Here is a 22,413-nt window from a genome sequence, read left to right as displayed (position 1 = left end):
TTGAACATTGGTCTGCTAAACCCAGGGTTGTGAGTTCAATCCTTGAGGGGGCCATTTAGGGATCTGGGGCAAAAATTGGGGATTGGTCCTGCTTTGAGCAGGGAGTTGGACTAGATGACCTCCTGAGGTCCCTTCCAACCCTGATATTCTATGATTCTATGACTGCAAACAGGGACGGCTCTATCAATTTTGCCGCCCCAAGCAGTCCCCGCCCGAATTGCTGCTGCTGCAAGAGCAGCGGAGCTGCCGCCAATTTGCCACTGCCCCCGCAAGAGCGGCAGAGCTGCAGCCGAATTGCCGCCGCGGGACACGGACGGCCGCCCCATTCTCAATGCCGCCCCAAGCACCTGCTTGGAAAGCTGGTGCCTGGAGCTGGCCCTGACCTCAAAGCTTCCCTATTCTAATGTCTTCCCAGGGCTCCTTGTTACACCTCACCCTGCTAGCATCTCAAACCAAGTCTCCTAATGACCTGGTGTGATTTTGCAGCAGTGCAGTGATTGTGGAAACAGGCTCCCAGCATTGTGCAAACTTCCAATGTGCAAGAGCAAAGCATCCATCCTAATTACAGTACCATCATCAGGATTTAAGCCTGCTCTACCAAGCTCTCTAATCTGCTTTCTCAGGGCTCCAGCAGAAGCATTATTTATAGCCCACTCTTACTTACTAAAAGTCCCCCAACTAATAAAGTAATAGGATTCTAGCCTTGAAATACTCCCCCTACAATATGCACACACACACAAATCACATCTCCAGTCAAAGCCTCTCTGGCAAGAGCAGTCTCCAGGGGAGGGACTAGCAAGGAGCTATAAGAAGCCTACAAGCAGAGAGCAGAAGCCTCCTTGTAACTTGGCTATAGAAGAAAGGGCTGGAAGAGTAGCTGGGCTCTGTTCACTCATCTCACAGGTAAGACCTCTCTACCTCCCTTTTTCTCAGGCTGGGAGAGGGAGAGGCTTTTTCTGTCCCTCACATCCAGTACTCTGGGGGAAGTTCAGTTACTCTGTCTGGTTACGTTATGAGCTCACTGGGGCAGGGACTCTTCTGGGTCTTGTAAAGCGCTAAGGACCAGTAGGGTTAATTTTTCAATAGCGGCTATATAGGTGGGTAGTGCCTTCTGGCCCACAAGGGGCTAAAAGAGGGCTGCCTGCCTGCTGAGACACTAAAGGACTTTGCCAACCCTATCCAGGGAACCCAGGAGCCTGCATGTGGCTGAGCTGGAAACCAGAGAACAGAAGTATTAATATATCAGAGTAGGAGATGCCCCATCCTAACCAAGCCATAATATGTCTCCAAATCCCTAGTGCACCCTTCCTCACAACAGCCTTAGGAGAAATCGGAGGGGACTCAGCTCCTTTCTTCTCTGGCTTCCTCCTTCCACTTTCTTCTTTAATTCCCACCACATCACACCATCAACATCCTGCCATAGACCTGCCTTGTCTCCATCTGGGGAATGGATGAGTCCCATAATATCCTCCTCTGCTCCCTCTTTCTCTGACTCAGGGTAATCTGCCTGCTACTGCTCCTGAGGTCTAGCTAGGGCAGATGCCCAGCGTTTCAGAATCCCAGAGCTTTTCCACAGGGCATTAAAGACACAGTCTGATGTTAGGATTAATTACCTGTCTCCCAATGGGGCAGAAGGGTGCTCATCCCTCTTTCCCCCAGAGTTCTGATTTCTTTTTTCTCCTGGGTTTCGTTTCAATTACACTGAAAAAAGCTCTGCCCATGTGCCGCCCAACTTAGCAGTTCTGCCTGGGTTCCTATCCCACCTGGCTTAAGCAGGGCTATCCAAGTTTAAGATGCTGAGCTCATCCCTGATAAGCTCCCCGCAAATCAGCTGATTACAACTGAGATGTTTACAAGTGTAATTCTGGCAGCAAAGACTGATAAAGTAAAGCTCATTCAGCTGATGACAAGATCTTGAGCAGTCCCCTGAGTGCAGGGCGAAGCCAGAATCCACTCCATGTTGGCACAACACTACAGTGCAGGGTTTACCTGAATTGTCTCTGATGATTAATGATCACTATGGCAGTCTATGCTCTCAGACCATTCACTGGGACAGAGGGAAGGAACCGGAACTGGATATCTATGGTCCCGGGAATTGACCTGGGTTTCGCACACCCCTGGAATGGACTTTGGGACCCTGGCCCTGCACCGCTAAAGCCATGGGTTTTCATGGATTTCAGTAAAAGCAAAAGCAGTCCCCATACTAGCTATGTAAAGAGTGAAGAGAGAGATGATGGATTCATGAATGGTGAGAGACAAATGTAGAGGCAGAAGTGGTTAAATATGGAAATGTTCAAAGCAGAACGGTATTTTCATTTTCCACAGGCTGAATTATAGGAAAGCCCATTGTGCAGACTGTGAGCTTTTTGGGGAGAGGGGACTGTGTCTTCCTGGGTATGTGTACAGTGATAAGCACTAGTCAGCAATGACAGTGGCAGTTGTGCATTCCCATTAAACTGATGTGGGGGTAGAGACAGGAGAAATAATTTCCCATAGCAGCAGTATGAAATGGATCTTACCTGCCCTATTTTTGTGCATTCTCAGAGTAATAATAATTAATAATACTTAGCCCTTAACTAGCACTTTCCATCCACTGATCTCAAAGCACTTTATAAAGTGGGATCAGCTTATTATCCTATTTTTACAAGGGACAAGCCCGCTGAGGAAACCGCGGTGCAGAGGCTAAGGACAACCATTTCAAAAGTAGCCCTATTTCTGGCTGCTTCAGCTTTTGGGCAACCAGTTTAAGACATGCAGGATCTAATTTTCAGAGGTGCTGAGCCCCCACAGCTCCCATTGACTCGATTGGGAGTTACTTGTATCTTGTCAGAAGAGGATAGGACCTCAGGAAGGGACTTCTCTTATGGGGAAAGCCAGCTCTTTGTCCTTGTTCAAAGACCCCTTCCTGGGAGGTTGTATGTAATTAGTGGCTTGAATATGCATTGGTCTTGACTGCTCTAAGCTTGGTTTCCTAGCTCCCTTTATAGAGGACTGGCAATATAGCAACCAGCAGCTTCCTCCTAATAAGTCATTATAGCAAATTTCTTGCAGATAAGGACTTGTGTAAAATGCTAGCTCCTCTAATAGCTTCATTCATTCATCCCGCTTTCCCAGCCCCACAGATGCTCACTCAACAGTCACTTGCCATCAGGATGGTCTGAAATGGTTCTTCTGTCACCTTCTAACATCTGTTCTGCCCTACTCATCACTCTCATCTTTTCTGACCCTCATTTTCTTTGCTGCCTTCCAGTGTGATAGAGGAAGAGTTGGATGCTAGGTCTGTTCCCATCTGGGCTATGGGGGTAGCCTCGAACCACAGTTAAACTTGCATCAGTGCTGCATGCACCTAGCCACGTCCACCAAGTCCTTAGGGAATCAGGAGCAAACATGGGCTGGGAAACAGAATGCCCTAACCCCACTCATAGCCTGGTTCCTCACGAAAGAACCAGTGAGACCATAGCCTGAGACCCCAGGCTGAAGGAAGGCCCTGGCCTATCCTAGTATCATAGTGTCCCATCAAATGTTAGACCTGTCATTGTGAGAACTAGGGCTCCTAGATATCTCACCCTGGTGACCCTAGGCTGAGGAACTAGGGGGCCGCCCATGCCATGGCCATGCCACTGAGTGGCGCTGTGACCCCACGCACCAGGTTGCAATGCGCAACGCCACTTCCTCAGATTTGGAGGGGGTGGGTGTCAGGGCTTATGGGCCAGGGGAGTCAGGCTGCTGGTGGGAAGGGGGCGCCTGAGAGGGGAAGAGGAGGGTCAGGTGGGAGGAGTGCAAATCTATGCACCTCCCACAATTTTAAGGGCTCTCTGAAGATCCTGCTTTTGATTGTTTTCTTTTGCTTCCTTTTGCAGAAACCCTGCTGTGCAGTGACTGATTGAAAATGTCAGACGGCTCCAAGTATGTCTTCCTCTTCCTTCTCCCACTATGTATTGGATTGGGGCACTGCAGAGTGCCAACATGCAGCACCCTTCACAGGAAAGAGGGGACCCCAAACACACTGTGTTAGCTCGCCCCAGCCCTAGTGGAGGCAGCCCATACCCTGCAGAGATCGGACGGAATGGGATAAATACCCATTGTTTTGAAGGCCTCAGCCCCCTCCGGGGACAGTCCTGCAATCAGCCCATGTTGCCTTTTGCTCTCTCTCCATGTGGGACTGGGACGTGCCATCCTCCAGGGATGGTCAGGAGTCTCATGCACGTGTGTTTAGCAGTGGGTAACAGGACTTTGCCTGGCTTTGGTGGCCCATCCCTCTCTCTGTCATGCATATTCAATGCCATCTGCTGGCATTATGCAAGCTCTCCCACTTTGTATCCCGCCCAGAACAAAGCCTGCATCTGAGGGAAGCTGGGTGCTTAATGTTAGACTTGATGGAAAGGGAACGTGGGATTATGGTAATGGGAATTGACACTGAAGTCACTATCAGCTCCTTAGCATCAGCCTCCAGCTGGCAAGGATGTCCAAGGTGACTTTAATCCTCCAGAGTCTGGGCCAGGAGCCAGATGGACATAGGACCAAAGGAACTTCCAACCCAGTCAAGTGTCCCAGCTCCTGCCAAAATCAAACCAGTTCAGTGGTCCATTAAGTCCAGTGTCCTGGCCCAAGCAGTGGCCAGTTCTTGATACGTTAAAGGAGGAGGAACCCCACCATCACAAAAAAACGACCCTCGTGGTAGGTCATATGTGCTGCAGTGTTCACGTGTAGTGGCTGGGCCCAGTGACTATAAACCCTGCATCTATCTCATAGATCAAGCAGTTTGACTTTGTTGCTGAAGGTCCCAAATCCAGTCTCTTTTGATGAGAGCGGTGTCTGTATGCATATGCAGCCACATCTATGTACATGGGGGATTGTCTCCTCACCACTGGGTGATCAGTTCATGCCAAGAATTAGGAGCATTGGGAGCCCATGTAGCCTTTACCCTGACTGCAGATAATGTCTAACTGGAATAGGAACTTGCCACACAGCATATGCTAAAGCATCAGAGTTTAGCGTTACTAAGGCCATATCTACACTACGGGGACTACAGCAGCAGAGTTATGGTGGCATAGATAGACTGGCATAACCTGTAGTGTAGACACATCCTACAGCAACAGTAAGGGTTTTTCTGTCATTGTAGGAATATCACCTCCGCAGCTGCATTTACACCGCGGGTTAGGTCGGCATAGCTCACCTGGGGTTTCCCCATCCCTGAGCACCTGTTGACTTAAATGCAAACCAGGCCTGAGTGTTTGGCAACAGTAGCTCCCTGTCCTGTGGAGAAATCCACTCCTCAGTGCCAGCAGCTAGAGAGAATTGGGGAAATGCAGCAGCCCTACCTGAGAAACCTGAGACAGGAGCAGGACCAGTGCCTGGCTGGCTGACCATATTCTACAGTGAAAGGAGATATATACACATGGTCTCCCTAACTCCAGGAGCTGTTCACTAGCTAACACTCACATCGCAGTTCCCTGCTTTCCTCCCCAGCCTTTAAAACATGGTCTGTGGCAACAGTATGTCCTCCACTCCTCCCCACCAGGAATATTCTTCTCATGATAGTAGGCAGAGAAATCCACAGCACAGAGAGCTCAGGGCATATGATATCTCCGTTCTCCCCAGCCATTTGAGTCTGCACAAGGCAGAAACAGGCAGAAGCTCAGTTTGGAGTCTGACCATGCAAGGGACTGAACGCCCAAAGATCCTGAATTCACATGCCCACTCCTCCGTGGCTGAGTGTTCTGGCTACAGACTCAGCCTCGCTCCCCGACTTCCTCCTAACTACCAGGTGAACTGACTCCCCTTCTCCTCCCTTTCTCTGAACATAGCACTTCAGCAGAGGCCAGCCTGCAGGGACTTGCAATCTTTTCCCAGACCTTCCCAACCCTTTTGTGTTTGTTTCCTTTGCAGGGTTTTTAAGAAGACCAGTCCCAATGGGAAGGTAAATACCTGCTGAGCTTGGGCAAGCCTGGGGGGCTGCAGAACACAGACACATGCAAATTTGTATCCCAGGACACTTTACCTGTTGAACTAGATTGTATTTGATTTACTCAGGCACTACTAAGAGAGACTTGCAGGAACATGTGTGTCAGAGACTCCATGCTAGGGGGATTCCAAATCCATCAGGGGTGCATTGTGGGGAATCCCTCCCTCTTCAATCTCTCTCTTACTCTATTTCTGATGCACCTGGCATTTTTAAATATAATGAAGTCCCTAAGTAATGATGGCTGTTCTGGTAACTTGAATAATCACAGTATCGAGAGATCTCCATTCCATGATCCCAGCCATGGCTACAAACTTGAAACTTCCACTAGTCAAATGAAGAACAACAACCTGTTTCTTTGATGTTCTTTTTTTTTTCCCTCCCCTCATGCTGCCTCCAGTTATCCATCTACTTGGGGAAGAGAGATTTTGTGGACCATGTAGGTTCTGTGGAACCTGTAGGTGAGTGACGTTATTGTCCCCATCCCATTCTGCAAGCCAGTATCCTCTGCATGTGACACGGCAGCTGATTGCTATGTAGCTGGTTGTCATGTTGCAAACAAAAGTTTTGTGAGGCCAGATTCTCAGCTGGTGTAAAATGGCTTAGCTCCATATGTTCCAGTGGTCGGTGATTTTCAGTGGGAATAAGCAAGAGGAGCAAGCAAGACTTGTGAGAAGCAAAAATTCTGGTTTCCTGCAAATATCTGTAACATAAGACAAAGGTGGGAGAAGCAGAAAATCTAGCCTCTAGGAGCAGGTAGACAGACACGCACTAGCTCTGCTCAAGCTAGCACACTAAAAATAGAAATGTGCCCATGACAGCATGAGCAGCTTGCCTGAGTACGTACCCAGGAGGTCAGCCAGGTCTGTATATGGAGAAAACTGATCACTACATGGAAATGGTTTTGGAAGTATTTTAGGAAGTGGTAGCAGCTCTTCAACATGCAATTTCCCTATGGGATGGGCTAATGTCTCTGCAGCTGGAGAAAGGAGCTACTTTTGTTGACTAAATTTTATGGATAAAGTACATTTTTAAAAGAACATTTGCAGCCCCACCTGTTGTGAAGGCTGAGCTCACCTGCACTTCTTGTGCTTATTTGCAGATGGTGTTGTCTTGATTGATCCAGAGTATCTGAAGGATAGAAAAGGTAACTCTCTGCAGCAATAAGATGCAAATGTTGTGGCTATGATATGCCTTGTGACTGCAGTTAGGTTAAGTGCCTAGTGATCACCAGTCTCCCTATTCAAAGCAACCCTTCCTGAGCCAGAGATGAAAGACTGTCTCTGTTTTCTGCTCTTCTCTTCTGTCTTGGGGACTGATTCTGAAGCTCCCAGAGGCTTGAAGAAGGATTTCATGGATCTTTCTATCTTTCCACTGGGCTTTAGAGACCCAGCCCTAGATAATTGGGTCAGATTTTTGCCTGCACAAAGAAACTGCTTTTAACTTTGAAGAGTCATTAACATGGCCCCTTCTCTTGTCTCAGTCCTGCTCCTCCACCTGCCCTTTCCTCATTTCCATTCTTTCCTTTTGCTCATCTTCTTTTCTTTCTTTCAATTTCCATCTGTCCTGCACTGGCCCCAGTGTATGTGATCCTGACTTGTGCATTCCGCTATGGCCGAGATGACCTGGATGTCATTGGCTTGACCTTCAGGAAGGACCTCTATGTCCTGACCACTCAGATTTATCCTCCTGTGCCAGAACAGACACCAACTTCCCTCACTCCTTTGCAGGAAAAGCTGTTGAAGAAGCTGGGCGAGCATGCTTACCCCTTCACTTTCGAGGTAGGAACTTCTAACACACATGGCTCTTTCCATTCACACACTCCACTATCTCTTGCTATGCACAGCCTCTCTGGAGCTGTGAAGCAATGGCCACTTATCATGCTCCCCAACAAATGATCCAGGATCAGTGGCAACTAAGTCAAGGAGTTAACTCATAGTAGTATCCTTCTCAGCTACCTCAGCTCAAAGGTGCTGCCATATTGCTGGGGGAGCAGTCTTGAGATTTTGTCCCTTGGGTAAGGGATTGGGGCAGAACCAGCACCAGCATCAGCTTGAACAGAAGCTTCCTATGGACAGACATAAAGCCCATGTCATAGACAGTGGCTTAAGAAAGTACGAAGAGACTATGGGGCCCCAAATGCGTTGCTATCGTGGTGTGGTGTATGGGTGTGCAGTGTGTGTGTGTGTGTGTGTGTGTGTGTGTGTGTGAAGTTCCTTGCTCCATTTATGCCTTAGGGAACTAATCCTCAGGCAAACTCCTTATCTGAGCCGATAGCCATGATGGAAGAGGAAACTCAACTGCAGAACTCTGAGCTGCTACCAAAATATCTGCCAGGGACACATCTATCCCACCATAAACCCCAAGCCTCAGGGGACTGAAGCTAGGGATTTTCTCATCCCGACACCCCTCGGTGCCAGGGGTCACTAGCCTGGAGTCAGACATTACAATGAGTGAGGGGGAACCTGAGCTCTGATTGTGCTGTTCTGCTGGGTTGGGTTTGGTGTTCTTGGTAAAGATTTCCTCTCTTCCCCCAGATGGCAACCAACTTGCCCTGTTCAGTCACTCTCCAGCCAGGACCGGACGATCTTGGAAAGGTGAGCTTGGGTTCCGCATTTCATACCTATCATTGGCCTGAGAGAAAGACAAAGAGGTGGATGGATGAATTAAGAATCTGTCTCCAACAACCTGCCCCAACTTTAGGGCTCCAAAAATCACAGCTGCTTCCATTGTGGGGGGCAGCTCTGAGAGGGAGGTAGCACAGCTGCTTCATGCAGAGACAGGGTCTTCAGAGAGGTTGATGATACACACTGATGTGATGAGGAAAGGAGGTGAATAAATGTAACTATCAGCACTTATTATCCCTGATGGAAGTTAAGGGGCCCTGTTCCACCCTGAGGCCTATCACAATAACCTTGTAACCATCTGTGTTTCCCTCAGGCTTGTGGTGTGGACTTTGAGGTCAAAGGATTTTGTGCTGAAAATCTGGAGGAGAAAATTCACAAGAGGTAATTCCAGTGCATCCCTTCTTCCCCCAGCACCCTAAAGCAAAAGAACCAAGTTTCTCCCCTGAGGCCAAATCCCTGCAGGAGGGCAGCCCTGGGTTTATACTTCCAATGGAGGCCACAGGCTTTAGCCTCCATCATCCCTGCCTCATGCTTTTTGATTCAAGGTGCCAGCCTCTGTTTCCATTTCTGATGCTTCTTAAGAGCATACTTTGGTTTGCCCATGCATCTCCCTGGGGCGGGGGAATAAAAGTGTCCATCTGTTTAAGCAAACAGACATTTTTCTCCATTCTTTTAGATCTAGCTGGGGGAGAAGGGTAGGTTATATGTGGGACCCCTTGGGACAGACCCAATGTCTCTGTGCTTACAGGCCTGGCCATTTCTCATCCCTGCAGGAATTCAGTGCGACTGGTGATCCGAAAGGTCCAGTTTGCCCCAGTAAATACGGGTCCAGCACCAAAGTCAGAGACCACCAGGCAATTCATGATGTCTGACAAGCCCTTACACCTTGAGGCCTCCTTGGATAAGGAGGTCTGTATCCCTGTATGGAGTCTCTCCCGTGTACTCTTGCAAGTAGGGCCTGTCCCACACAGACTGGTACATGCTGGTCTTTCCCTTTGCTGCTGGAGACTGATTACAGCAGAAATGCTCAGCTGTAAAACTGAGGCTCCAGAAGAGGATCTCGCATCCATTCCAGCCTCCTGACCTATTGTGCCTCTCAGCCTTCCAGCATCCATCATTCATTTGCCAATAAATATGGGGGCTTCATCACAGCCTGTACTTTTTAAGACATGCTTTACCCTGGGGTGAATCCTCAGGAGTGTAGTTGGGCTGGAACTTTCTCTTCTATGTCTGTATTTCTAGTGCTTGGAAACAGACCCTTTCCACAGACCCAAGAAGACAAAGGACCCCCTCCTATCTGGGCTGTCCCCTTCTTGGAGAGGAGAGGTCCTGGTGCGCATTGCATATGCATTCCCTTGGGTCCCTGCATCCTAGCTATTACAGGTCTCTCTTTCCATGGTGCCTCAACTTCTACTTATCTATTTAGGTCCTTACTTTGGTGCCCATCATCATAGTATCTGGCTACTTCCTTAACACCTGTTAGTGCGCAGTGTAACCAGCTCCGTTGTGATTGCAGATCTATTACCATGGAGACCCAATCACTGTCAATATTAATATCAACAACACCACCAACAAGATTGTGAAGAAAATTAAAATATCAGGTGAGAGAGAACATGGTGCACACCCTCAGGCCTCAGCTTCATTCTTACCTCCTGTGCCCCACATTGTTCCTTTTGTTCCCTGTCCTACACTTTGCTCATGCCCCACACCCTGGGGCAGACCTTTTAGGTTTTATAAATAAGCGTGCACATGGGCCCAGTAGGTGAACTGTGCTGGTTGGGCACAAGGCCGAATGCCTCACCTCTTCTCTTCCCCACTCTCCCAGGCGCAGAGAGTAAATCCCTGCGCCTGCTTCTCCTCTCACTTGGACCAGTTCTACACCAGTGTAGTTCCACTGACTTCAGTGGGGTTATACCTCCTTTAAACCAATGCATGGGAGGGAAGAACCAGGTGCTTTGTATGGTTCAGGGATGCGGTTTAGAGACACAATAGTTTCATTCACCCTCATAGAGCTCAGACTGTTAGGGGAGGGATGAGATGTAAAACAACTGAGGCCAGAAGCCTGCACGACGTGTGTCATGCTCCAACTTTATCTAACCTGTCAATTCAGTGGTGGAATGACTAGGAAAATCCTTGGGAAGCCCCCTGCTATTCCACTGGTTTAAGGGGCTACCTCTTGAGATGCTACAGAGCCGCAGTGTCACGGGGCATGCACAAGGAGGGCAAGCATGAGCATGCCCCTCCTCCAATCCCTTCTCCTTCGCCTTCTCCTTCGCCTCCTCCAATCCCTTCTCCAACGCCTTCTCCTTCCCTGCTGCTGGTGTCCCAGGCGTTGCCTCGGCCTCCAGCCCTGACTCACCTCAGTGAGTGCCTGCAAAGCAGGCAGCAGTGCTGGGACTCCAGCAGTGGGGAAGAAGCAGCAGCTGGAGGGGGAGCGGGAGGGGGAGGAGGAGTTCAGGTTGCAGCCAGCCGCCCTGCTGCTTCCTCCCTCCCTGGGGGGGGCGGGGGTTGCAGGGACACGGAGAGTGCAGCTGCCAGGGCAGCTGCTGCCATGGCAGCTGCTGCCACCTTGCTGCCGGGCATCCCCGCCAGGGTGTCTCGAGAAATCTGGGCCGGGGGGGGATCACGCAGACCTTTCACTTGTGTGTGTTTAATGCGCCCCTCCAAAAGCGGTCAAATTTAAATCCCTGCGCATACCTCTGTACAGAGCCACGGACGGTGTGTGCAACATCCTATGTGATAGGCATGTCATTGCCATGATAGACATTGTGTTCCCTTTCTCTCTGATCAGTCGAGCAGATCACAGACGTGGTTCTCTATTCGCTGGACAAATATACAAAGAACGTGTGCACAGAAGAGATACTGTAAGTGAGAGGAGGTAGCAGATCATATATCACTGGGCTTGGCTGTCCAGTAGAGTGATGGGGAGAGAGAGAGAGAGAGAATCAAGGAGTGGGAAGAGAAAGATGGGGAAAGAGAGGAGGCAGGAAAGATGACGTTTCAATGCGGAGCAAGACTATCCAGAGTTCTAACAGGAAATAGGGAAAAAGAAACAGAGCTTTGGAAGGGATATAAACCCCCAAGCATCACGGCATAAGCCACTGTCTAACCACTGGGAGCTAGGAGGAAACTTCCCAGGGGACAGATTGTCACACAACTGCCCACAGCAGGGTCCTTGCAACTTTCTCTGGAGCATTTGGCGCTGGCCACTGTAAGAGACAGGATACTCCGTGGACTAGTGGGTCACAGGTCAGATCTAATCTGGCAGGTCCTGTGTTCCTGTGCAAAGGAAGAGGGAGAAAGAAAAGGGGAGGAGGAATACAAAGGAGAAGGAAAGTGGGAGAGAGAAAAGGAGACAGAGAAGCCGGGGGATACAGACAGCAGGCACGTTTGTGTTTGGCGGAGTGGCGGGCGGAATAGAGATTCTCCTCTTCCTGGGGCATATAGACAGCAGGGTTGGGGGAAGGGATCAGGTAGTATGCTGTGGCCTTGCTCTGCCCAGACACATCTGCTCTGGGTCCATAATCACAAGCCGTTCCCTGGTGCAGCAGCAGGCAGCTCAGGATCCTAGCTTTCCAATGGGTTACTTGCATTTGTCACTACTCTGTTCTCTATTGGGACTTTGGTGGCTGTTCCGAGCTTTCCTCTCTGCATCCCTTTCAGTGAGACTGTGGCTGCCAATTCCACCTTCTCCAAAAGCTACACAGTGACTCCCAGCCTATCATCCAACCGTGAGAAGCGTGGCCTAGCACTTGACGGCAAGCTCAAACATGAGGACACCAACCTGGCCTCCACCACCATGTAAGAGAAAGGCCTCCACCCTGCCAACAGTGCTCTCCGGCCGATCTCTTTGCTTCTCTTATCAGTCTCTGCCAGACAACCACTTCCCACACACTACTCCCACTTTGTACCATCCAGTGCTGCTTGCCAATACCTAGGTACCCAAACCTTGAGCTGCAGCCTCCACTCCTGCTAGTCCAGTCCTGGGCCTCTACACACTGCTTATGTACCTTGATCCTGTCCTGCCTCAGTCCCTGCAGCTCTGTTTCTAAGACCTTCTTGAGCAGAGACTGTTAATCATGCTGAAGAATTTGTTGCATTTGTGATGAGGCTGCACACCCACTGATCCATCTTGCAGGTGAGAGGTAAACCCATGGGCCTGACCATGATCTTTAAAAGATCCCATAACACTTTTTCCAAGAGCTGGTGCATCAGCCCTAGTGTCCTGATAAAATTCCAGCTGAGGTAATTACCATCTACCCCCACAAATTCCTCCATGCTTTCAGCTACATTAGTCTTCCCTTCCTTTGTACCCTGTGGCTGTGCAGTTAAACAGCTACTTCCCTCTGCACAAGATGGAGCCCTATGGGAGACACAGATTATAAGATTTTTATGGCATTGTTGTGGTGGCTTAAACCTATTTTAGTAGCTGTCATCCTGATCATCAGGTGACAAATTCAACATGGCATTTCTCATCCCAGGTCATCTTCTGACCTCTTTTCTATGCTTTTTCTTGTAGACTGAGACCTGGGATGGACAAGGAGGTATTGGGGATCCTGGTGTCCTACAAAGTGAAGGTCAACCTAGTGGTATCCAGAGGAGGGTGAGCGTCTCTCCGGTATATAGAGTGTGACTCTTTGGTGTAAGAGTTGTGTGTTTGAACAACACCTGGCATAACAGTGACCCAGTGCATGACTGGAGCTCCTAGGCACTACCCCAATACTACTACAGCTAATCAGAATAATACTGACATGTACTGACCAGGGAAATAGCTTAATAACTGGATTCCTTAGTTTGCCTTTTGGGGCCATCTCTGTACCCTACAAACACTTAAGCCAGGGGTTCTCAAACTACATTGCACCGCGACCCCCTTCTGACAACAAAAATTACTACATAACCCCAGGAGGGGGGACCAAAGCCTGAGCCCGCCCGAACCCCACTGCCCCAGGTGGAGGGGGCCGAAGCCTGAGCCCGCCCGAGCCCCACCAGCCTGGGTGGAGGGGACCAAAACCTGAGCCTGCCCGAGCCCCACGGCCCTGGGTGGAGGGAGCCGAAGCCTGAGCCTGCCCAAGTCCCATTGCCCCGGGTGGAGGGGACCAAAGCCTGAGCCCGCCTGAGCCCCACCGTCCCGGGTGGAGGGAGCTGAAGCCTGAGCCTGCCTGAGCTCCGTTGCTCTGGGTGGAGGGGACCAAAGCCTGAGGCCGCCCGAGCCCCATTGCCCCAGGTGGAGGGGGCCGAAGCCTGAGCCCGCCTGAGCCCCACCGCCCTGGGTGGAGGGGACCAAAGCCTGAGCCCGCCCGAGCCCCATTGCCCCGGGTAGAGGGGGCCAAAGCCTGAGCCCGCCCGATCCCCACCGCCCTGGGTGGAGGGGACCAAAGCCTGAGCCCGCCCGAGCCCCATTGCCCCGGGTGGAGGGGGACGAAGCCTGAGCCCACCCGAGCCCCACTGCCCTGGGTGGAAAAGCCAAAGCCCGAGGGCTTCAGCTCCAGGTGCACAGGTGCCAGCTTACTCTGGGACCCAGGGATGCTCAACCTCCCGCTCTGCGCTCACCCACCTCCTTCTCCCAAGTCCCCCCCCCCACTCCCCCTCTTTCAGCCCCACGTCTTCCCGCCCAATTCCATCCCTCAACCGAGTGCGCCCTGTCCCCGTGCCTCCCTCCTCCCTCCCCGGCGCCTTCTGCCCACTGTGAAACAGCTGATCACGGGCGGGAGGCACTGGGAGAGAGGAGGAGGAGTTGATCGAAAAGGCAGCCAGTGGACAGGAGGCGCTGGGCGGGGAAGGGAGGAGTTGGCTGCCGATGGGTGCTGAGCACCCACTAATTTTTGGAGCACCTTTTGGAATTGGCACCTATGCCCAGGTGAGGGCCTGTAAGCTGAGCCCCACCACGCAGGGCTGAAGCTGGTGGGCTCAGGCTTCGGCCCCAGCAAGTCTAATCTGAGCCCTGGCGACCCCATTAAAACGGGTTTGTGACCCACTTTGGTGTCCTGACCCACAGTTTGAGAACTGCTGACTTAAATCATACAGGCATTGGGTCTTCCACATGGCATCCGTTCCAGAGGTGAGCTTTGGCTTCTCAATGATTCCCACCCCTTTGCTCCCAGGTCACATCCCCATTTATACCCATGCACCTCACTTTATTACCAAACATTCTCTAATGTCCCACATTCTCATAAGCAAACTAGGGAAATGTGGTGGAGATAAAATTCCTATAAGGCGAGTGCATAACTGATTAAAGACCGTGCTCAAAGAAAGAAGTTATTAATGATTCATTGTCAAACTGGGAGAGCATATCTAATGGGGTGCCACAGGAGTCAGTCCTAGGTCCAGTACTATTCAGTATTTTCATTTATGATTTGCATTACGGAGTGGAGAGTCTGGGACTCTTGACACATCACCACAGGACACCTGGGTGCCATGACAGCAGGGATCTGTGAAGGGTGTCACTCACCTGCCCAAAGTAACAGTGACATGAAATGAAAAGCCTCATTGTCCAGAAGGGGACATTTTCCACTCATTCATTAAATTTGTATTTGTTGTACTGTTTTTTAGCTGAATTCTATGTTCTTTCTTTCATCCCCACAGCATCCTGGGAGATCTCACTTCAAGGTAAAGAATGAGTCGATTGACGGGTGTCTATCAGGAATGGTGTCCCTGCTTACGGAGCTTTGCAATCGGATGGTGCACAGGGCCCAGAGACAATGAATCCTTCTTTCACTGTACAAGAATAAATATCAAGCCGCCCCCACAGCTTCACACCTCCAAAACACACATATGCAAACACACTTTCAGACACCTTGTGTGAAGATGTGATTGTCAAACCCCACACCGCCTGTGTGACACCTTCCTGTGTCCTGCTAGTGGGTGGCTCCTCTTCTCTGGGCTCTCATGTTCCCTGCTCAGCTTTTAGTGCAATTACCCAGCAGATGACTTGTGCTAAGAGAACTTCACTCAAAGTTGAGGAAGGAGTGGGTCAAGTAGAAAATCCAAGGCCTTTTCTGGCCCAAACCATGATTTGCAGCCTGACCTCTCTCCAGTCCGCTCTCTGACCTGTATTTCGCAGCACCATTCAGGGAGTTGGATGGTGTTCCTAATGCAAACACACACAGCTGCTCCCCATCCTGTCCTTGTCCCACAAAAGTTACATTTTAACACATATCAGTTTTAATTATGATTTTGATTATCTGATTGTTGCATAGCATTGTGGGACGTTTCCATGACTGCCAGAGTGCTGTAAGCAAGCCTGAGCAGAGACAGCCAGACCTGTACTCATGCCCATTGAAAAGGCCGTCAGTTCAGGAGGATTTAACATACTCTTGTGCTCTTCCCTCACAACTGTCTCTGTGTAATTCTCCCCTTTAAGAGATGTGTGCTTTTCCTTCCAGTGATGTTGGTGTTGAGATGCCTGTTATTCTGATGCACCCAAAGCCCACTGATGGTGAGTGATCACGCTGGAATACAATTTTCACTAGGGAAGCAGCAGGGAGGAAATGCATTCATATTCCTGAAGGAGTCAGAAACACTAGTGACACCAGTTATCTCTAAGGCCAGGTGAAGCAGTTCAGCTCAGAGAAGACCCAACCTAGATGGAAACAAACCTCAGAGCCTTTCCAGGGTGGGATCAGTTCATTTGCCCTTTTCTCTGTGGCTCTGTTTCTTCTGCCATGGCCAGGCCTGGAAGCTCCAATGCACCCTGAAAGAGAGAGGCTTGTATTATTCCCTCTCCAAACCGAGCTTCCACACTTTCTACAACTGACCCATCACTGGGTTCCCATGATGTCCTACACAGTGTGCCAATGAGACCATCAACAATATGAAGAAGGCACGGGCTGTGCTTTCCAGAGTCCATTGTTTCCAATGAATTTGTAGTCAGTCAGAGCAGTTCCCACTTACATTTTAGCCATGATCTGTCTATGGCATGCCAGGGGAGGTCTCCCGTAAGTTTGCCACCTCTCCAGATCTTGACAGGACCATCTTGTTTCCTGCAAACTTGTCTTGCAGAACATGCAACTACATCATCACACCAGTATGCTGCATTGTGATGGCACAGACATCACAACTTCATGATGCCGTGGAGTTGTAGTGGAGGACAAATTTTTAAGGGTGGTGATCCAATGCCCAGCCAAGACTTGAGGCTAATGCTCTGCTGGAGCAAAGGTCCTATTTTGCAATTGTGTGTCTGAGCCACTAAACACAACACAGGTAACAGGAGAGCTGTGAACTGTGTTTAATGCTTATTTAGCAGAATTGAGTAATAAACGCAAAACTCCACAATGTGTGTAGTGTAGTGGAAGGTTTGACTTTGCCTTGAGATCTAGGCTGAGAAATATTCTCAAGGTTGCATGGTGTCTCAGCCATATGTCTACTACTGACCTTCCACAGTAACTCTGCAGATAAAACACACAACCCCTGTCAGTTATTTGCCCCAGAATGTGTCTTTCCAATAGAAATATCCCAGTAGTAAGAACATGTCCTTTTGAAATGCCTGTTTCAGACTAACCTCTGTGTGTCTCTCTCAATCTTTCTCCGCCTCCCCACGATGTGTTTATAAATGGACTATAGAAAAGCCAAGGTAAGGAAAAGGTTTCTCGGCCTCTATACCAACGCTTTCTGTAAGAAATCTGTTACATAAACTCATTGGCGATAGCTGCAATACTAAGTAACCTGCTCCCATTTCAATATGCAGTTATGGAGCCTCCTGTGAGTGTCTTGGACCAAAAGATCCATCATAGAGCTCAGGCCCCACAAATGTGTGCTCTCGACATCACAACAGACACAATGACATTACAATGTGAGGTCACCACTAAAATGAGCATTGTCATAGTGGGAGGAGAAACCAAAGCTGTAAGAGAGGCATGTTTGCAGCTTAATTTTGTTTATTTTATGGTTTCCTGGCTTTTCTTCTCCTTGCTAAAATCACACTTCGCCCCTGTTGTTTCAGATCCAAACTGTGTTGCCTATTTCAGTGTTACTTTATTATTTTCTGAAGGGAGTTGCTGTCACCAACTTGGCTCCATAGATACATGCCCTGCTCTGTTGCTATGGTAGATGGCCCACTGATAGAGATTTCTGTCCCTTGCTCCTATCAGCACAGCTGAGAACACAGACTACAGCGCTCCCAGTGCTGTTGCTTCCTTGGTAATCTTAGCTGGCTCCAATTCACTTAAGCTTGGTGGCTGCTGGAGGCTGCACTCCAGGCACTGGACTACCGGAAACTGTAACCAAAACAAAATCCAAAATATCCCTAGAGAGAGGGCACTGGCTGAATTCTTAACAGCAATAAATCCTGTAGCTACTGTAATTAGTGTAGGAAATGACTAAAGCATCCAAGAACTGTCCCAACAGGACACAAATCCACCAGGATTGTTAGTACCAAATCCCGCTATGTGCCAATAAATTATATATTGAGAGCCAGCCTCATAAGATAAAGTCCTGTATCGCCCTGGTAATTCTGTTTAGCTCCAGAACACTCTGTCCAAAGGACTCTAATGGTGAAATCCCACTTCCCTAGCTGGCAGCAATATATACTGACCAAAACACAAGGATGGAATTGCCACACTTACAAGTTTCCCCTCTAGGAAATCTCACAATGTCAAATCCATCCCCCACTCCAAAGTCCACCAGCTATGACTTTGATCTATAGTTGCAAGACCATGAAAGACCATTTTTGTGTCTAGTTATATCCTGCGAGGTGCTGCTGCGAGACACTGGAGAAATGCATGAAAATCAAAACAGTACTTTGGGAACAGGCAGAGTCCAGGAGCTCCCTATGCCTAGATAAGCTACTCACGTGTTCTCACAGCAAAGAATGTGCCCTTTATAGCCTCTCTATGAGCCTAGTCAGGATATTTCAAATTTCTCTCAGGAGTACGGAACCCACTTGCACTTCATTCAGTTTGTCGAATCACTTTATAGTCTTGAAATTTTGGAACCTGTTTTGCTGAATTTTCTCCTTTTTTCCTTCTGTTCCTTTTTGTGCCTCTTTCTCTGTTTCATGGTGTCATTTTGCATTTCCCTCTTGCAAGAAGGTAACTAATCCTCTTTATGTCTCTCTGTCTCCATTTTGTCTGTTTGGTCACTGTGTAAAACTTTGTCTTCAGGAATCTCTTTAGATGCAGGTTTCCCCCCTCCATACACACACCTAGCTGAATGTCCTGGGTAGAATTGCATTGCTTCTGCTGGTAAAAGTCTCAGCCACTTGAGTAGCTATTTACTATTCATCAGCACATCTTGTGGATTGCCTTCAGTAAATGTCCCCCACTACACTGTCCTTACCAGTTAGCACTCCAAGCCTCCTGGGGCCACGGCTGAAATATGTACAGAAGGCGAAGCACTGTTCCTCAACAGAACATGTGCATTGAGGAGTCCTGTGAGGCTGGGTGTCAGCAGAAAGTGGACATTGTCTCCATGCTTCTGATTATTTAAGCAGGGACTTCACCCTTTTGGGACTTACACACTGTGACCCTCCCTCCTCTCCCCCCCCCCCGCCCCACACCCCGAGGCAGATGATGTGTGTAGTCACCAAAATCCCAATTTTGAGGCCTCATCATTCTGTCTTCTTCTCTCCAGTGAGGAAGACATTGTGATTGAGGAATTTGCTCGCCAAAAACTCCAGGGGGAGAAAGACGATGAAGATGAGAAGGAGGAAGCTGAAAAAGATGAAAGCTAATCTGCTGCCCTGTCCGGTCCAGCCAGAACATGCAGCAGTGACCACTCCAGTGCACATAGATTTTTTAGAGCCGTGCCTGATGTACCAATCTTATATTGTGGTGTGATACAATCACCATTTGTTAGCAACTGTAATTATTTGAATGCTGTCAAGGAAATGTGTTACATTCTGTTTATGCCACCCACTGGAATTCTGCAACATTCTGCAATTTCTTTATAAATAAAACTATATAAACTGAAAGGTGCTGGAATCCATTTATTTTGGCTTTGGTTTGACTCTGATCACTTCCTCATAAGTCAAGGAAGAGCCTACAAGCTAGAGACAAAGTTGGTGCACAAGTCCCTGTGTCTCTTTCACAACAGCACCAGCTAGGTGGACACCACCCCACAGGGAAGGGTCAAGTCCAAACAAATTGTTTTTTTTAAATATGTTATTAAAGGAGAATGTTCAGCATATGCTGTATATACTATTCTTATAACCAGTTCAGATCTGGAACAGCCTTCCAAGGGGAGCAGTGGGGCCAAAAAACCTAATTTGTTTCAAGACTGAGCTTGATAAATTTATGGAGGGGATGGTGTGATAAGGTTACCTAAAATGGCATATGGCTCATCTGTGACTGCTATTAGCAAATATCTCTAATGGCGAGAGATGGGACCCTAGATGTAGAGTTACTACAGAGAATTATTTCCCAGGTGTCTGGCTGGTGGGTCTCACCCACATGCTCAGAGTGTGATTGATCACCATGTTTAAGGTCAGAAAGGGATTTTTCCCCAGGTCAGATTGGCAGAGATCCTGGGAAGGTTTTTTTGCCTTCCTCTACAGCATGGGGAATGGGTCACTTGCTGGTTTGAACTAGAGTAAACAGTGGATTCTCAGTAACTCAGCCAGAAGTTGGCTCAGTAACTCAGCCATTTGGCACCAATTGCAGAAGAGAATGGAACCAGCAGGATCATATTTGTCATCCACGTTTAACTGTGATTGTGACAACAGTTGACCAAAACCCCATAACAGCATTACAGTCAATATCTAGTGCTCTGTGGCAAGCAAGATCTAAATTCTGCAACAAGGTTCTTTGGATTCTCTGAAGGGCGCAGAGACTGGAAACTCTGTGGCAGCTAAATGTTAAAAAATATGTTTAAAATTAAATATGTAAAAGAATAATACAGTCAATGGTATCCATTCTTTTTTATTGTGTTATTAAACTCAATGTATCTTTACCCTGCCCCCACATGTTCTGTTTTAAGGTAGTACACATTTTTGGATTGACAATGCATAACTTCATCATAGAAGCTTTGATGAAAATAGGTTCTGGCAGCTAGAAAGGCATTGCAGTTTGGGAGCTGGACATTTCTGCTAAAATGAACAACAGTGATGTAAACTGTTATATTTAGACTTCAGAGTTAATACCACCTTAAGATGAATGGGGCATTTCACACCTCAGATCTACTGCTTGAGTCTGTCTGCAAATTCAGGCAGATATCATTGCCTCAGTTGCAGTCATGATTTGTCTAGATTAGGGAAATTTGCACCAATGTAACCATATCAATGTAGTTACACCGGAGCAAATTCCTTATGTATTGCGATGATGCAAAAGTGGGCTTGCTTCTATGCAGGTAGGTTCACATTGGAGAAGCTCGTTCAGTGTTGCACATGTACACAGGGAGGTTGCATTGGTTTAGCTACATTGGTGCAGCTACATAAGTGCAACAAAAGTCACGTTTAGATAGGACGTCATGTCCTATATTTCAGATTTTCCCTACAACCATGGTCATGTTTGCACTAGGAAAATTCAGACCCATAATTTACGACCTGGGTAGTAATGTTGAAAGTACTGTACTAGTGCGTGCAGGACATCAGCATTCTTACTATGTGACCTAAGTCTTCAAGGCCCATGAAGGCTAAAAACACGGTGTTGTTTTTGCAAATGGAGGCTTATAGTCTACAGTACATTTGGGCAGGGAAGCGTAGATCCCTGTTATCCATCGGAAGGGTGGGCCCCTGTTATAGGTGGATTAGGGGAAACCTGGTATCTAGCTGCTGCGGAGCCCCTGGAATAGATGCATGGGGGGATTTTATGTAAAAATCTGGTGTGTGTGTGTGTGGGGGGGTTCCTGTTACAGGTACATTGTGTTATCCATCTGGTGGGAGGTCCCTATTATAGGAGCATGGGGGACCCCCTGTTACACATCTGGTGGGAGGTTCCTGTTATAGGTGCATGGGGATGTCCTTTATCCATCTGGTGGGAGTCTGTTATAGGAGCATGGGGAGACCCACCCTTACCCATCCGGGTGGGGGTACCTAACAGTCTGGGGAAAGGGCAGGGCTGGCCTTACCATGAGGCAAACTGAGGCGGCCGCCTCGGGGGGGGCACTAGGCCCCAGAGTGTAGAAAATTGTGTCTGCTGCTGATGCATGTATTCTCTCTGCTCTAGATGCACAGAGATGGTGGAGTGCTGTGCTGGAGGATGGACGGCACAAGAGACATAACAGGCAGGAGAAAAGGGGAGAGGGAATAACAGAAAGCAGCAGGAGCTTCAGGGAGAGAGAAGAGGAGGAGCTTCTTATCTACCTCTCTAGTACCCCCAGGAGCCTGGACTGATTAACACCAGCCTCTCAGGGAGCTTCCTGTTTCCTGCTGCTTCCCTGAACCCACTTGAGGAGAACAGGCCGTCAACTGCAGTAGTATGAGGCAGTTAGACCCTTAAGACTCTGATATCTTCCCTCACTCAGGCCCTGCTACCAGCTGACTTATTTGTCCCCTTCAATTGAGTTTTGAGAGTTACTATAGCTGGCACAAAGAAAAGGAGGACTTGTGGCACCTTAGAGACTAACCAATTTATTAGAGCATAAGCTTTCGTGAGCTACAGCTCACTTCCTCAGATGCATATCGTGGAAACTGCAGCAGGCTTTATATATACACAGAGAATATGAAACAATACCTATTCCCACCCCACTGTCCTGCTGGTAATAGCTTATCTAAAGTGATTTCCAGCACAAATCCAGGTTTTCTCACCCTCCACCCCCCCACACAAATTCACTCTCCTGCTGGTGATAGCCCATCCAAAGTGACAACTCTTTACACAATGTGCATGACAATCAAGCTGGGCTATTTCCTGCATAAATCCAGGTTCTCACATCCCCCCACCCCCATACACACAG

At 48.6% G+C, this 22,413-nt stretch overlaps 1 protein-coding gene across 1 annotated transcript; it reads left to right on the top strand.

Annotated features, from left to right (window-relative positions):
* Positions 1 to 796: 796 nt before the first annotated feature.
* ARR3 (arrestin 3) lies at positions 797 to 19,446 on the top strand. The gene is made up of 16 exons (XM_084639652.1): positions 797 to 903; positions 3,861 to 3,906; positions 5,890 to 5,920; positions 6,363 to 6,423; positions 7,065 to 7,109; positions 7,544 to 7,743; positions 8,500 to 8,559; positions 8,903 to 8,970; positions 9,363 to 9,498; positions 10,106 to 10,190; positions 11,381 to 11,453; positions 12,253 to 12,390; positions 13,109 to 13,192; positions 15,172 to 15,195; positions 15,972 to 16,028; positions 19,156 to 19,446. Exons 2-16 carry the CDS (start codon positions 3,890 to 3,892, stop codon positions 19,253 to 19,255), a joined length of 1,179 nt encoding a protein of 392 aa, XP_084495778.1. The 5' UTR covers positions 797 to 903; positions 3,861 to 3,889; the 3' UTR covers positions 19,256 to 19,446.
* Positions 19,447 to 22,413: the final 2,967 nt, after the last annotated feature.

This window comes from Lepidochelys olivacea (genome assembly GCF_965140295.1).
Source record: "Lepidochelys olivacea isolate rLepOli2 genome assembly, chromosome: 9".
NCBI classification, from domain to species: Eukaryota; Metazoa; Chordata; order Testudines; family Cheloniidae; genus Lepidochelys; species Lepidochelys olivacea.
The sequence above is the reverse complement of the archived record's forward strand: the minus strand, read 5'-3'. Positions and strand labels throughout refer to the sequence as shown.